The sequence below is a fragment of the Aquarana catesbeiana genome, linkage group LG09, assembly GCF_042186555.1.
Source record: "Aquarana catesbeiana isolate 2022-GZ linkage group LG09, ASM4218655v1, whole genome shotgun sequence".
Classification (NCBI taxonomy): Eukaryota; Metazoa; Chordata; class Amphibia; order Anura; family Ranidae; genus Aquarana; species Aquarana catesbeiana.
The window spans coordinates 44638471-44654942 of NC_133332.1; the positions used below are offsets into that span (position 1 = coordinate 44638471).

Sequence of the window (16472 nt, forward strand, 5' to 3'; positions counted from 1 at the left end):
AGTCGAGCGGGTTCTCGGCGTCGCCTGCCGACATCGCTGGACCCTGGGACAGGTAAGTGGCCATGTATTAAAAGTCAGTAGCTGCAGTATTTGTAGCTGCTGGCTTTTAATATTTTTTTTTTTTTTGGCGGTGTGGGTGGACCCCCGCTTTAAATGCCAGGGCCCATAGTCAGTGGGTAGGAGGTTTGCTCCCCTCCAAAAATCTCTGTCCCAGTTTGGTCTGTCACAAAGTGTATATTATCTTTGTCTTAAAAACACCCCGCTAGCGGCTGAATAGCACTGCTAAAAGCATTGACAATTATACAGCAATCAGTGCTATAAAAATGCACTGATTACTGTGGAAATGTCATGGCAGGGGTTCACACTAGGGAGCGATCAAGGGGTTAACTGTGTTCCCTGACTGTGTTCTAACTGAGGGGAGGGTACTGACTATAGGAGATGACAGATCCTGGTTTTTAGCCATAAGGAACTCAGGATCTGCCTCTCCGTTCCTCACAGAACAGGGATTTGTGTGTTTACACACACGTCCCTGTTCTGCCTCTACTGCTGGCCACGAGCATCGGCACCCCCGCAATGCAGCGCGCGTGCCTGCTATCCCGCTTATAGGATCCGTCGGACAGCTACGACGGTTCGCGGGATCGTGCTGACAGCCAAGGAAGCTGCTTCTGTTTGATCTTCAACTACCATGGTGCTACACATGTGAGCCGTTATGACACCAACCATTGAAGGTTTGACAGTTTGGTTGAAGAAACAAGCAAATGTGAAAGTTAGCAATCCTGGCATTCCGGGAATGTAACTTTTTTTTTTAAACTGTTACATCGATGGGTTTATTTCCCCTTTAGGCAAGGAGAAACAGTAACAGAGCTGGAAGCAATTTACAGCACACACTCATTTTGGTAGCATTATTATAGAATGTATGTTCCTAACTAAAAGGATATGAGAGACAGAGACAGAGACAGAGACAGAGACCGTGGGATCCCTCTTGAAGTGGGAAATCACTGTACTAGACACAGCTACTCCAGTGATCTCCACTAACTTTCGGGTCCAGTACTAAACACCTGCCCTGCTGTATGGTGAACACACTGACTGGACGAGGGGGAGAGGTGGGACGGGGCGGTGGCATTGCGCTCTCCACCTCATCCAATCAGAGCGTGTGTTGCATTCATTGAGGAAATGCATAGTTTTATCTGAATGGCGTCCGCGTCAATTGGCTGACCCTCTGTGTTCAGAATGCAGCCACTTGGCATGGGACCCAGAAACTAGAGAACACCTCAGAGTAGATGTCGCTGCTACAGCGACTTCCAGCTTCTAGGGATCCCACAGGTATGGTATACATAGTTACATTGATCCAAGCTGGACCACTGTATCTATGTAACAAAAGCCATGCCTAAAATTATGCTTTTGAGGTTACTAGACAGACTGGTTTCTCAAATGCTGCCGAAAGCATTGCAAGATCTTGCTGTTTACACTGCTCCTATACCAGATGAGGCCGGTGTGTACAAAGCCAGATCCCAAAAAGACAAAAGGGGTTCATTTACTAAAACTGAAGAGTGCAAAATCTGGTGCAGATGTGCAGCTTCACACTTCAGCTTTAAAAGGGTTGTAAAGGAAGAAAGTTTTTCTTTTTTTTTTTAATCTTAAAGCGGAGTTCCACCCCAAAAATGGAACTTCCGCTTTTCCGGTTCCTCCCCCACTCCGGTGTCACATTTGCCACCTTTCAGGGGGGAGGGCAGATACCTGTCTAATACAGGTATTTTGCTTCCCCTTCCAGGCATAGATACCCGAGCCACCCGCAGGTATCTATGCCACTTCCGGCACCTTCTCTGTCCCCCCTGCTGTCTTCTGGGAGACACACAGGTCCCAGAAGACAGCAGGGACCAGTGGGAACGCGCAGCATGAGTCGCGCATGTGCAGTAGGGAACTAGGTAGTAAAGCCGCAAGGCTTCACTTCCTAAATCCCTTACCGAAGATGGCGGTGGCAGCACCCGAGAGCTGAGGGACAGATCGGCTTCGGGTGCCAACATCACGGGCGCCCTGGACAGATGAGTGTCCATATTCTGCAGTATTTGTAGCTGCTGACTTAAAAAAATTAATAAATAATAATAATAATCGGCGGAGCTCCACTTTTAATGCATTCTATGCATTAAGATAAAAAAAATAGCCTTCTGTGTGCAGCCTCCTTAATACTTACCTGAGGTCCCTTTCTGTCCAGCGATGTCCACAAGTTTCTCCTTCCTGATTGGCTAAGACACAGCAGCAGTGCCATTGGCTCCCGCTGCTGTCAAAGTCAGCTAGCCAATCAGTCGAGAGAGGGGGTGGAGCTGGGTCAGGGCTCTATATCTGAATGGACACAGGGAGCTGTGATTCAGCTCAGGTGCCCCCATGACAAGCTGCTTTCTGTGGGGGGAACTGAACCGGAGGGAGGAGCCAGGAACACAGAAGAGGGACCTGAGTAGAGGAGGATCCGGGCTGATCTGTGCAAATCCACTGCAACAGAGCAGGTCATTTTAAACATTTTTTTTTCCCTATAAAAATAACAAACAAGACTTCACAATCACTTTAATAATAAAACCTGGAAGTCGACTGGTCTCTATGCAGAGCTGCACCAGATTTTCCACTCTTTAGCATTAGTAAATCAACACCAAAATGACTCAAAAAACGACCTTCATATATTTACAGCACAAACATTCTGGTGCACAATGAGTCAGAGTCAGACACACCTCAGGCCAGGGAGGACTCTGCCCACACCTACCTATCCAACATCATGTATTATGACGCAACAAAGTGACGTTTTTCAATATTTTCAATCCTGCAGCTTTTGTTAAAGCCATTTGAAAAAGTAAATATACAACTCAAAATGGAAAATGTTGACCTTTTCTACTAATTTAAGCAGGGACACATTAGATCCTTAACCAAACAGCGCCTACAGATAAAACGTGATATACCGTAGGTAAGAACACAAGAAAAATGTGCCTTTTCAATAATTTACTCCACAAAAATCATCATTACAAGTAATAGTGTACTGTCTGTGGAAGAGGTAAATTCTCGGCCTCAGAAGACGGCATTGTTCCCTGTAGCAGAACCAATTCCTTGTACAGTGCCTTCAAAAAGTATTCATACCCCTTGAAATGATCCACATTTTGTAATGTTACAGCCAAAAACAAAATGTATTTTATTGGGATTTTATGTGATAGACCAACACAAAGTGGCACATAATTGTGAAGTGGAAGGAAAATGATAAATGGTTTTCAAAATTCTTTACAAAATAAATATTTGAAAAGTGTGGTGTACATTTGTATTCAGCCCCCCTGAGTCAATACTTTGTAGAATCACCTTTCACTGCAACTACAGCTGCAAGTCTTTTTGGGGATGTCTCTACCAGCTTTGTACATCTAGAGAGGGACATTTTTGCCCATTCTGCTTTGCAAAATAGCTCAAGCTCTGTCAGATTGGATGGAGAGCGTCTGCGAACAGCAATTTTCAAGTCTTGCCACAGATTCTCAATCAGATTTAGGTCTGGACTTTGACTGGGCCATTCTAACACATGAATATGCTTTGATCTAAACCATTCCATTGTAGCTCTGGCTGTATGTTTAGGGTCGTTGTCCTGCTGGAAGGTGAACCTCTGCCCAAGTCTACAGACTAACAGGTTTTCTTCTAAGATTGCCCACTATTTGGCTCCATCCATCTTCCCATCAACTCTGACCAGTTTCTCTGTCCCTGCTGAAGAAAAGCATCCCCACAATATGATGCTGCCACCACCATGTTTCACGGTGGGGATGGTGTGTTCAGGGTGATGTGCAGCGTTAGTTCTCCACCACACATATAGTGTTTCCTTTTAGGCCAAAAAGTTACATTTTGGCCTCATCTGACCAGAGCACCCTCTTCCAAATGTTTGCTGTGTCCCCCACATGGCTTATCGCAAACAGGACTTCTTATGGTTTTCTTTCAACAATGTCTTTCTTCTTGCCACTCTCCATAAAGGCCATATTTGTGAAGTGCATGACTAATAGTTGTCCTGTGGACAGATTCTCCCACCTGAGCTGTGGATCTCAGCAGCTCCTCCACAGTTACCATGGACCTCTTAGCTACTTCTCTGATTAATGCTCTCTATCAGGCCTGTCAGTTTAGGTGGACAGCCATGTCTTGGTAGGTTTGCACTTGTGCCATACTCTTTCCATTCTCTGATGATGGATTGAACAGTACTCCGCGAGATGGTCAAAGCATGGGATTTTTTTTTTTTTTTTAATAACCCAACCTTGCTTTAAACTTCTCCACAACTTTATCCCTGACCTGTCTGGTGTGTTACTTGGCCTTCATGATGCTGTTTGTTTACCATAGTTCTCTAACAAACCTTTGAGGGCCTCACAGAACAGCTGTATTTATACTGAGATTAAATTACACACAGGTGGACTCTATTTACCAAGCAGGTGACTTCTGAAGGCAATGGGTCCCAATAGATTTTAGTTAGGGGTATCAGAGTAAAGGGGGCTGAATACAAAAAGCACACCACACTTTTCAGATATTTGTAAAATAAATTGAAAAACATTTATTATTATTTTCCTTCCACTTCACAATTATGTGCCACTTTGTGTTGGTCTATCACAGAGATCTCAAAACTATGGTCCTCCAGCTTTTGCGGAACTACACGTCCCATGAGGCATTGTAAAACTCTGACATTCACAGACATGACTAGGCATGATGGGAATTGTAGTTCCTGAACACCTGGAGGGCCATCGTTTGGAGACCCCTGGTCCATCACATAAAATCCCAATAAAATACATTCACATTTTTGGTTGCAACATGACAAAATGTAGAAAATTTCAAGGTGTATGAATACTTCTTCAAGGAACTGTAGGCGTTTTGTATAACTGCCCAGCAGTCTCTTACATGAACTCCATCTCTCCACACACAATTTATTAAGCTGTAAGATACTTCTGTTTTTTCAATAAAGAAACTGCTGGTTTACAAAATTTCAATGGGAATCAAAACAGGGTATAGACTAGGCCAGTCTACAAGCTTTAATGTCTTCTTCTTGAGTTATTCCTTTGTGGATTTGCTAGTCTGCTTCAGATCATTATGGTGTTGAAACTCTTGTTTCTGGTTCAACCTCAACGTTCGGACACATTCTCATTAAGCACATTTTGATCTGATGCAGAATGTATAGTTGACCGGATGACTGAGCTGCCCAGGCCCTCAACCAGCAAAGCAACCCAAAACCATAACATCTCCACCACCATGCTTCAAAGCTGGTATGAGGTTCGCCTAAAAAGCCGTCTTTGGTTTGCAGCAAATATGTCTACCAAATCTTTGACTGATCAGTCTTCAGCACATTGTTCCAGGAGGCCTGGCCTTTGCATACACATTCAAATATAAAAACTGTAATCTTGCTAGAATATTATTTTTTGGAAAGCAAAAGCTTTTTCCTGGCACACCTCCCATACGGACTAATCTCTTATTGTAGATGCACTGTAGTACTTTGATCCCAACTGTTCCAACAGTTACATTTGGGGTTCTTGAAGACGTCTCAAAGCATCAAAACAGTCACTTCTTGGTTTGAAGCTTCTAGACTTCATTGCCACTTGTAGATTAGTTTTTCTTTACAATAGAATGATCCATTTCAAACCATTTTGGTAATCTTTTTAAAGTTTTTTGCCAGACTCAAAATGACTTCACAACCTTCTTTCAGAGGATCTTAGGGTACGCTGTGATCTTGGCATGAAGACACCACACGTCAATGATGTCAATCATGGATATGCAACTAGTGGACCTCCAGCTGTTGCAGAACTACAAGTTCCATGAGGCATAGCAAGACTCTGACAGCCACAAGCATGACACCCAGAGACAGAGCATGATGGGACTTGATGGGACTTGTAGTTTTGCAACAGCTGGAGGTCCGTTAATTGCATATCCCTGGTGTAAATAAAAAAGGTTCAATCTTCATCAGTGGTTCTCAACTCCTGTCCTCGGGACCCACTAACAGGCCAGGTTTGCAAGATAACTGAAATACATGACAGGTGATACAATTTGCTGCTCAGTGATTGCAGTATTTTAGTCTGCCTCTCCCCAAGGTAATACATAAGAGCCCATTCACACAGGGACGACTTGTCAGGCGACCTAGTCGCCTGACAAGTCGCCTCCCGTTCTGTGCTATGGAACCGTTCTAAGGGGAGCGACGCAAGTCGCTCCGACTTAGAAAAAGGTTCCTGTACGACTTCGGGGGCGACTTGCATAGACTTCTATACAGAAGTCGTCTTGCAAGTCGCCCGGGCAGTCGTTTGCAGGTCGCCTCGCTGAGGCGACCTGCAAGTCGTGTTGCCCCTGTGTGAATGGGGTCTCAAATCTGGCCTGTTAGTGGGTCCTGAGGACAGGAGTTGAGAACCACTGTTCTACATACTCCCCAAGAAGACTCTAATCATTGCTAACCTAATCGGGAATGCCAGATTCTGATTTCATGGATTTGAAGTGAAGGTGAATGTAGGGGTGTACTTATTTTTTCCATGTGACAAATCTGCATCTCCATTAATTTAGAATATTAGAATTAAAGCTGACTTACAGGAATTCAGGCGCTTTGTAAAAAAAGTCACATTATAAGTTAAGTCCAAGGAGGTGCATGACATCTCCTGAACTTATTTCTATCATCTATATCTGACAGATTTATGTCTGCCAGACAATACAATGACACATGGAGCTGTGAGAGAGAGAAAGGCACACAAGGGAGCTATGACTGCCCAGTCACAGAAGCCCTTGTATTTTGTGCATGAGCTCATCTAATACAAAGGCTTCTGTGACTGGGCAGGAGGAGGGGCGAGGCAGGCATAGCAGCTGCACTGAATCTAATGTTGAAAAAGCCAAGACCTGAAGCATCAGCGTTGGGCTTACGTAAATACAGCGATAGTCGACTTCTGGGAGTGCAATGACACTGTCAGATATAAATAATAGAGATAAGCCCAGGAGATGTCATGCAGCTCTTTGGACTTAAAGTGGATGTAAATCTCAGACATGAAATATGAACAAAGCATATCCCTCTATAGTCTGTACTTGTCTCAAGTAAGGGCACTAAGTGACATTTACATCTGCTGCTTCGTTCCTCTGCTATCTGCATGAATCACTTCTGACAAGATTTTCTGACACCAAGAGAAAAAAAGGTGAAAGGGGAGGGACCTCCAGCACACAGCCTGTGATTGACAGCCTCAGCTCTGTACCTGTGTGAAGAGGGGTGTGTCCCTTCCCTCCAATCAGCAAAGTGTGACTTCAGCTCTCCACCCCCTTTTTTCTGAACTCTCAGAAAAGCTGTAAAAATTCTGGGCTTTGAATGCCTGTAAAAAAGAGGCTGCAGAAAAACTCTTAGGATTTTTTTCTCATCTCTGTGTATCACCTGAGGCCAGTCACTTCACTGATTATGCAAGAGTTTACAACCACTTTATAGTGCACATTCACTTTTTACAAAGAAGCTGAATTCCTGTTATTCAGCTTCAATGCGTATCAGTTTTGTGTCATTTGTATAAAAATCACCTTTATCTGTAGACACTGTCTGAACAAAGATCTAATGTTTGCTTGCTCAAATAAGCTGAAAAGGTAAAAAAAAAATTGCTATGGGGTGCATTTACTTTATCACATGACTGCACCTGGTGATCCTGCCATGAAGGTCCTTGTTCAGGCACTTCCTGTTTAAGACCTCATGTACACAGATGGAAAAAGGCTAAAGACACATCCGGCATGACATTTCAGACTCAGGGGGCCAAAAGGGGGGGGCAGTGGGTAAAGTGAAATTGGGGGGGCAGTGGGTACCCGATTTTGACAGGTACCTGCTCCCACTGCCAATCAAAACCGCCTAGGTGATCAGAGTGGAAGTCCACCGCTCTCAGAAGACTGCGGGACCATTCACAAAGCACATCGTAGCTTGCGCATGCACAGTGGAAGCCGCAAGCTGTCACAGCTGGGTGCCCACAGTTAAGATGTCGACGCAGGGACAGAAAACAGGAGATGAAAACAGCTGGGGTGAGAACATCCCTGGATCCTGGGACAGGTGAGTGGCTGTTTATTAAAAGTCAGCAGCTACAGTTTTTGGAGCTGCTGACTTTTAATTTTTACACAGGAGCCCGGAGCTCCTCTTCAACTTGGATGGCAGGATGTGCCTGGCATGCTACCTGGGCACACAGCAAATGTCTGGAATTTCCAGCCTCTCACTGTCCATGAGGCTTTAGGGTGTGACTTGTCACCACGATGTGCGCCTGTGTTGTCACGCTGTTACCTGCACCCCTGGTGAGGTCTATAAGGGTCTGTGTGTGGAATGCTCCCCCAATGTTACTATTAGGAATCAATGATGTACAGCCGACAGCAGAGTGAGGGTTTGTTGACAGGAAGCAGATGAAAGAGGCTGGAGGAGATCAGCAGCACTGAGATGTGATAAAAAGGATGAAAAAAAAAAAAGATAAAAGATTGGAAGTTAAGAGAAAACAAACCAACTTTCAACCAATCAGGTTCCCATCTATTTATTAGAAGTGTTTTCCAGGGTTCTGATCTATAGGCGTGCTGAACCTGGATATCAGATATTTTTACTTCATGTATTCACAGAATGCCACCATCAGGCCTCAATCATACGGCGTTCTGATCCATACATTCATACGAACGCCCATCTTCCACCATGATAAATGCTCAGGTGTTCCGTGCAGCCTGTTCAAATCAATGACAGGCCGCTGTATTCTGATCTGGTTTTTTGTCCCTGTTGGGAGAAGACCGCGAATATTCCTAGCGGATATACCAGCCACTAGCGATAATCGTAGGTAAAATCCAGCAGGCTGGCTGTACCAAAAGTTGATTGATCAATCAACTTGGGTATATATTCAGCCAACCTATACATGGATCGAATCTCGGCCAATTCCTGCTGAACTGGATGAGATATGAACCGTCTATGACCAGCTTTACTGAACTATTAAATCTCACTTTATTTTAATCCAATCAGCTGCAGACCGGGTCACTTCACTTCCTGTCCTATGGTACATGTAAACAAAGGGGCGGGATGCTGATGACATCAGTGCCTTTATATGGACACATTCCCATGTTTAGTCCGTGTCATTGCCTAAATATGGTCCCATCTGACCAATCAGAAGCGCATCCTGATGAGGCTCCATCCAGTAAGAACCAGCTCTTATGTGTGTGGTGTGTTTTTTGTGCACTGCTAGGTGTTTATCCACTTTGGACCGGCACCTCCCGGCCCTTTAAAGGGTTTCAGATGTCAGGGGTTTATGATCATGTGACCGCTGTGATTGGCTGTCACATGATCAGAAAGCCTTCAGGTAGCCACCGGTAACGCGCTGTTGGCACAGCTGTGTCTGCAAATTGGTACGCAAATATGCGGACTCTTGGCGCCAAGGCCCAACCGGCAAGAGGCCACATATTTGCGTACCGTCACTACCTAGGAGTTAAAGCCGCACTACTATTGTGCTTTTTGATGAAAGCGCATCAAAGATGCTCGGTGTGGTTTCTGTGACCAATGAACTCTTGCCATTGGGAACATTATGATGGATACTCACTCTGGGGGGGGTGTACTGCGATATTTGGACTGCTACCCCTGCAGCACGGAGCGTGAAGGCCCCTTTCTCACGGCCTTTACGATCAGGTCCTCCTGTCAGTTTTTCAGGCGGACTTATTCCGACACTTCACTCACCTCTATGGGGCGGCGGATGTCAGCTGATATCCGATCCATCCGTCCATGAAATCCAGACGGATGGAGATCCTTTTTTCAATTGGTCTGGAGGATCGGAGGAAAATGGACAGGTGGTCCGTTTTCCTCTGATCTCCCCCATAGAGGAGAGCGGGGCTCTGACAGGTTCGTCTCATCACAGTGAGCGGTGACAGAACTGTCATCCGCCTGCTCAGCGGATCGATCTCCCGCTGAACAAAATGAAGTCCGTTGGACGGACCACCCGTGTGAACGAGCCCCAACACACAAGCCTCCCCCTCCCCCAAGAAAACCCTCTTAAAGGGCCACTGGGCTGTGACAGCAAGGGGTAAAAAATACAAAAATTTCCAATTGTTGGAGGGGGGAGGGGTAAGATTGGAATGACAGTTGGTGGGGGGAGGGGTTGAAGGTCGGAGATTCAAGCCATGTAATCCCCCCTCCCCCATCCCATGCATTTCCTACTGAATCAATCAATAAAAGCGCATCAAAGTGCATATCACCCCACAGCACCGCATGTTATATCTGTGTTGTTGTCGCACATTTTGAATGCCTCTCATGGGATGTCAATGTATGTCGTGGTATTTACATGCGCTGTGATGCATCATGACGTGGCGTTGATGTGTTCCAATCAATTTCAATGTAAAACCCATAAAAAAAAATAAATAGATAGAACTCCAATCTGACAAAGATCCTCTGCAGTCTGCAAAAATCAATAATCAATGGAAGAATCGCTGATCAGATTAGGTGGAAGGTCTAGAGTTTATTTGATTGGTTTAGTGACACTGAACCACGGATAGATATGGATACATGTGTGGCCCTATAGGGCACTCAGGGGCCACCCCCATCCTACACTATAGGGCACCCCCCCCCCATCCTACACCGTGGGGCTCTCAGGGGCCCCCACTTCCTACACCATAGGGCTCTCAGAGGCCCCATTCTACACTATAGGGCTCTCAGGGGCCCCATCCTACACTATAGGGCTCTCAGGGGCCCCATCCTACACTATAGGGCTCTCAGGGGCCCCATCCTACCCCCAGAGCAGCCACCTCATCACCAGGACACCACAATGGAGGCACAGACAGGTCCTCTTACCAGTACAGATGGCCGCACACACTGACCACCGGCTCCCGGGCCGTGTCCAGGCAGATATTACATTCATAAGCCGCCCCGGGGCTGCCAGCAGCCGCCGCCATGGCAACCGAGAGACCGGAACCTAGCCGGGCACCGGGCGGAGCGTCACGGGAGACGTAAGGTAGCTGATTGGGGAAAGGAGTGCCCAAACACCGCGGCCCATTGGTCAATTGACCTTTACATCACAGCTTTCGAAACTCATTGGACGTCTTGGTCCCGCCTTCGCCGCGTGATGCAAGAACCGTGTAATTCAGATAAGACAGCGCTGATAGGCTTAGACGGGGAGGAGAGGGAGGTCCTGATTGGTCGGAATGGCTGTGTGTCATATTTATGTTCCACACGGTTATGTAATCAAATGTCACACTTATTTTTTCTACACTGAACTTTATTGACACGCAGGGTTGGAAAAGAACATATGTACAAAACACTGAATAGCATAGTGATGACCTGTTAAGATAGGCCCACTAGGCTGACTATGACCATTTTTCTTACATGAAGTGCTCATGACAGTGGGATGACATTTTATATTTCTCACATTGAACAGGAAGCCTAGAGTTATAACAGTGTTAGAAACCTTCTGATAGCAATAAAGTTAAATGAAAAAAAAGTTTGAATTACAGTAAAATAAATAATAATGTATAAACAATAGCAACCCAGTTTCCCATACAAGCATGTGAATGCGAACAAGTGCACAAATCACACATGTGTATGTACACAAAAATAGCGTCACCCATGTGAGGTACACTACATATTCAAGTAAATGGGGAAGCGCCACAAATGTTTGTCGGCAAAAATGGGGTCAAAACAGACGGTGTGGAGGCATCCCATCACTTCCTCACCGCCTGTCAGTTACTCTCTGGAGCTCAACCTAAACATAGATCAGGCTTTAGAGGAAAGGGAGATTTAGACACATGTCTAAATTATTATTATTATACAGGATTTATACAGTGTATAGTACCAACAGTTTGTGCAGCACTTTGCAACATGAGGGCAGACAGTACAGTTACAATACAATTCAATACAGGAGGAATCAGAGGGCCCTGATCGTCAGAGCTAACAGTCTAAGAGGGTAGGTCAAGAGATACAGGAGGTAATAACTGTTGGGGATGAGCTGATGAAGAAAATAAATGTACAGTTGTTAGGTGGGGACCAGATAAGCTTCTAAGATGAGTTTTCAGGGATCGTCTGAAATTGGACAGAGTAGGAGATAGTCAGACGGATTGGGGTAGAGCATTCCAGAGGATGGGAGAGGCTCCGGAGAAGTCCTGGAGGCAGGCATGGGATGAGGTGACAAGGCTGGAGAGCAGGAGGTCTTGGGAGGAATGAAGAGAACAAGTATGTTGGTATTTTAGGACTGGGTTAGTGATGTGGCTGGAGGCCGATTTGTGGATAGTTTTGTAAGTTTTTTTTTTTAAAGATATTTTTATTGATTTTTTACAAACCAGTTGTATAAAACAAGCACAACAAACAACCACTTAATTACGCTCGGCAGTCATTGGTAAACAGCGTCAAGTACTTAGCTCATATAAACAAAGGACAGATAGTGGTACATCAGCTGATATCTTTCACACGACTACATATACAAGCAATTCGTCCGTGTATAATAACATTAGTAATCTGCAAACATTATAGGCTAACTTGGCGCAACCTGTAAGTGCCCCCTACCATATACACCCTACAAAGAGAGGGTCAGAGGGCTGGCAAGCCACCTACCCCAGATTTTATGGAATGTTTTTGTCCGTTTCCTGAGTTCAAAGGTAAGTCTGTACAGTGGTATAACGTCATTGTTTAATTTTAGCCATAGAGATTTCAATGGCCTCTGTATACCCTTCCATGACAGCAGTATAGTCTTTCTAACATAGACGTAAAGGATACGTAGTAATCTTTTTGCCTGTGATGACATCTGTAGGTCTCCAAAGATCCCCAACAGACCATTTTTTGGGTGGATAATATTAGGAAGGCCTAGAGCAGAGGAAATGAAAGAGCCCACTTCCACCCAGAAGTCCTGAACCAGAGGGCAGGTCCAGAAGCAGTGCATGAAATCAGCATTCCCTCCGCAACCACAGAAACACTCAGCAGAGGGTTTCAGCCCCATTTTATATAGCCTGGCCGGGGTAAGATGGGAGTGGTGAAAAAATTGAACCTGTATAACTCGATCCCTGGAAGAGATGACCATGGCTTTATAGGTGTCACTGAATTCAGTCCAGTCCTCCTCAGTAAGTGAAATGTCCATGGATGTCCATTTTTCCTGCGCTTTACTGAATCTGGGGTTAAAGTCTGTCGTTAGGGCAGCGTAGTGGATAGAAATAAGCTTATTAGGGTCTGGTTGTCTCAGCAGTCTCTCTAGCGGGGGCAAATTAGTGGGATTCTTTAAGGAACCAAACTGAGCTCGTATAGGATGGTTTTGTAAGTTAATGTTAGTATCTTGAATTTAATTTGTTGGGTGAGTGGAAGCCAGTGGAGGGATTGGCAGAGAGGGTTTGTAAGGTGGATGAGCCTGGCAGCAGCGTTCATGATGGGCTTAAGGTGGGATAGTCTATTTAACGGTAAGCCAATGAGGAGGGAGTTGCAGTAGTCGAGGTGAGAGATGACCAGGGAGTGAATTAGAAGCTTTGTGCTGTCATTGGTTAGAAAGGGGCATATCCAGGGCTTTTTTTCAGCGGGAACATTGGGGAACGCAGTTCTGGCACCTCCACCACTGAATGTACAGTATGCAATAGCAACGAGTACTGGAGGGTCTTATTGATGATGGCTGCTGGGGGTCTATTGTTGGAATTATTTTTTTGCATGGGGGGTCTGTTAAAAGGGAGGTCTTATGTTGCTGGGGGGTCTTATGTTGCTGGGAGGGATCTACTTTAGAGGTAGAGGTATATTTTTGCTGGCTGCCAGAGGGTTTATTGATTCTGGCTGCTGGGAGATCAGTTGTAGCTGCAGGGGGTCTATAGCTGCTGTGGTGGTATTTTGTTGCAAGGGGGTCAATTGTTGCAGAGGGGGGTTTATTGTTTGTGGGGGGGAATCTGTTGTGGTTGGGGGGGTCTATTGTTGCTAGCTACAGGCGATCTATTTTACTGCCTTTCTTGTTCCATACAAATTACGTAGCACCACAAAATGATACTTATCTCTGTATTTTCTAAAAGGGGCAGTACTGGGAGGTGGGTAGGGGGTGGAATCAAGTAACAGTGCTCCGAGGTGGGTTGGGTGCGGAGACAAGGGGTGACTCAGAAGGGGGGAGTTCCTGCACCTACTCTTTGAGAAAAAAAGCCCTGGGCATATCTTTAAGATGTTGCTGCAGGCTGCAGTTGAGGGGGCAAGCTTTGGACATCGATTAGACGCGGGGCCAAAAGGATAGTTCGGAGTACAGGATTACACCTAGAACCTTGGCAATGGGTTGATAATTGAGCGGTTGATATTGACAGAGAAATCAGGGGAAGAGGCACGTGGGGGAGGAAATATTATGAGCTTGGTTTTGGATAGATTGAGTTTGAGGAAGTGGTGTGACATCCAGGCTGATATGTCTGTTAGTAAGTTAGTGATGCGTGAAGAGACTGATGGAGTGAGCAGAGGGGTAGAGAGATAGATTTGGGTGTCATCCATGTAGAAATGGAATTGAAAGCCAATGGAGGAAAAAACTGACTCAGGGAGGAGGTGTAGATTGAGAAAAGGAGACGTCCAAAAACACAACCTTGGGGGACCCTGACAGAGAAAGGAAGAGGAGAGGAGGAAGTAGAGTTGTAAGTGACACTGAAGGTGCGGTGGGATAGGTAGGATGAGAACCAGCGAAGAGTACAGTCACGGAGACCAAAGTAGTGGAGTATTTTGAGGAGGAGGGGGTGGTCCACTGTGTCAAAGGCAGCAGAGAAGTCCAGGAGAAGTAGCACAGAATAGTGTCCATTGGTTTTAGCTGTTAGTAGTGTTGAGGGCGAAATCCAGACTGTAGGGGATCAAGAAGTTTGTTCTTAGTCAGATGGTCGCTCAGTCAGTTGTAGATCAGACGTTCAAGGAGTTTGGAGGAGAAGGAGAGTAAGAAGATGGGGCGTAGGTTGTTAAGATTAGTGGGGTCCAGTGAGGGTTTTTTAAGGATAAGTGTGACTAGTGTATGTTTTAGAGAGTTGGGGAAGATGCCAGAAGAGAGGGAGAGACGAAGATGTGAGTTAGAGAGTACAGAATAGAGCCAAAGGGTGAGCATAGCATTTGCGAGGGAGCAGAATCTACCCTTAAAGATAATTTTAGGACACCTACTGCAATATATTACCCAATGTTTCGGTAAAATATAAAGATGATGTTGCATCGAATAAATAGATACTCAGCAAGCCTTTAAACAGTAAAATCAGTCTGCATATGCAGTAAAGCATGCTTGTTATACTCACTGTGGAACCTAAGGGGTTAATCCTCTGCATTGTGTATAAGGGCTGTGTGATTCTGTCTCTCTGATCCTTCTCTTCTTTAACGGACTCCTATCCATCTCATGATAGAACAGAGCGTCAGGAGGCAGGCTGCACATGCTCAGTTTCGTGTGTATTGCTAGAGAGGTTTTTGTTTTTTTTTTCTTGGGAGGGTGCATGTGATCAGCACAGGGCCAATCGGCACTGTCCAGACAGAGAATCAGGGGTGAATAAAAACTACTCCTACAAGCTTTAAGCAGAGACTGATAGAAATCACAAGACTGCTATATTCTGCTGATGAGAAAAGATATTTAGCAGTTTATATTTACTAAAATAATTACATTTCCATGTTCTGTGTACTGTGGGAGACCAGATATAGTAAATGCAGGGTCCTGGGTTTAGGTGTAGGCCATTTACGTATCTTCCATAGCCTGACTGGAATACTCCCAGGACGTGGCTATTGAGGCCTAGTCATTACTGCTCATTCACCTCCACCAGAACAGGAGTGAGCTCAGAGCTACTACATTAGGGGGGAGAAAGAACACGTGAGGGGGTTTGAATCAGAGTAAGAGCTTACTTCTCTGATGGTGGAGGTGAGCAGTAATGATTAGGCCTCTCTTAGCATCATCCTGGCAGTATTCCAGTTAGGCTTCATGCGGTACGTAAATTGCCTACACCTATAGCAGGGGCATTATTCAACTTCAGAGCTGCAAAAGTTTTATCTACAGACACCCCTTACCTGCATAAGCAGTTTATTGTAAAGGTGAACTAACCCTTTAATCAGGAGGAATCTGCTCCATATTCTATGCCGGGTCTGAGACAGAGAGATCTGTTCATGGAGGAGACGCACCCTGCACACACCTGTACCCACGTGGATGTCCAATTGGGAGCAATGTCTGCATCCTAATTGTCATGATTGGGGCTGCCTGCATGCAGATACATGGAACACCCATGCAAACTGTGCAGGCAAAACATAGCCCTCACACGGGTGCAGGCTTCATTACACGTATGAACGAGGCCTTATTGTAACATTAGTGGTTCCTTATAATAACCATCATATAATAATATAAGACAGATGAAAAGTCAGTCTTTGGGGAAGGAAGAAAGTCTTATCTTATTTTACCACAAATATCTGCAAAAATACAGTTTCGTAATTCTGCACTTCCCCAGACTGACAGACAGAGTCTGACATGCCTACGTTTGTAAAAAGTCCAAGCATGGCTTCCAGCGTTCTCAGCTGACAGAGAGGGACACACTGCAGAATAAACTCTATA

At 45.3% G+C, this 16472-nt stretch overlaps 1 protein-coding gene across 1 annotated transcript in view; it reads right to left on the reverse strand.

Moving 5' to 3' along the window:
* Nucleotides 1-11017, reverse strand: part of RNF5 (ring finger protein 5) — a 34323-nt gene extending 23306 nt beyond the window's left edge. The window contains exon 1 of the mRNA XM_073598393.1: nt 10778-11017. Within this exon, the coding sequence (XP_073454494.1) occupies nt 10778-10878 (101 nt within the window). The 5' untranslated portion in view covers nt 10879-11017. The remainder of the gene's footprint in view (nt 1-10777) is intronic.
* Between the last annotated feature and the right edge of the window lie 5455 nt (nt 11018-16472).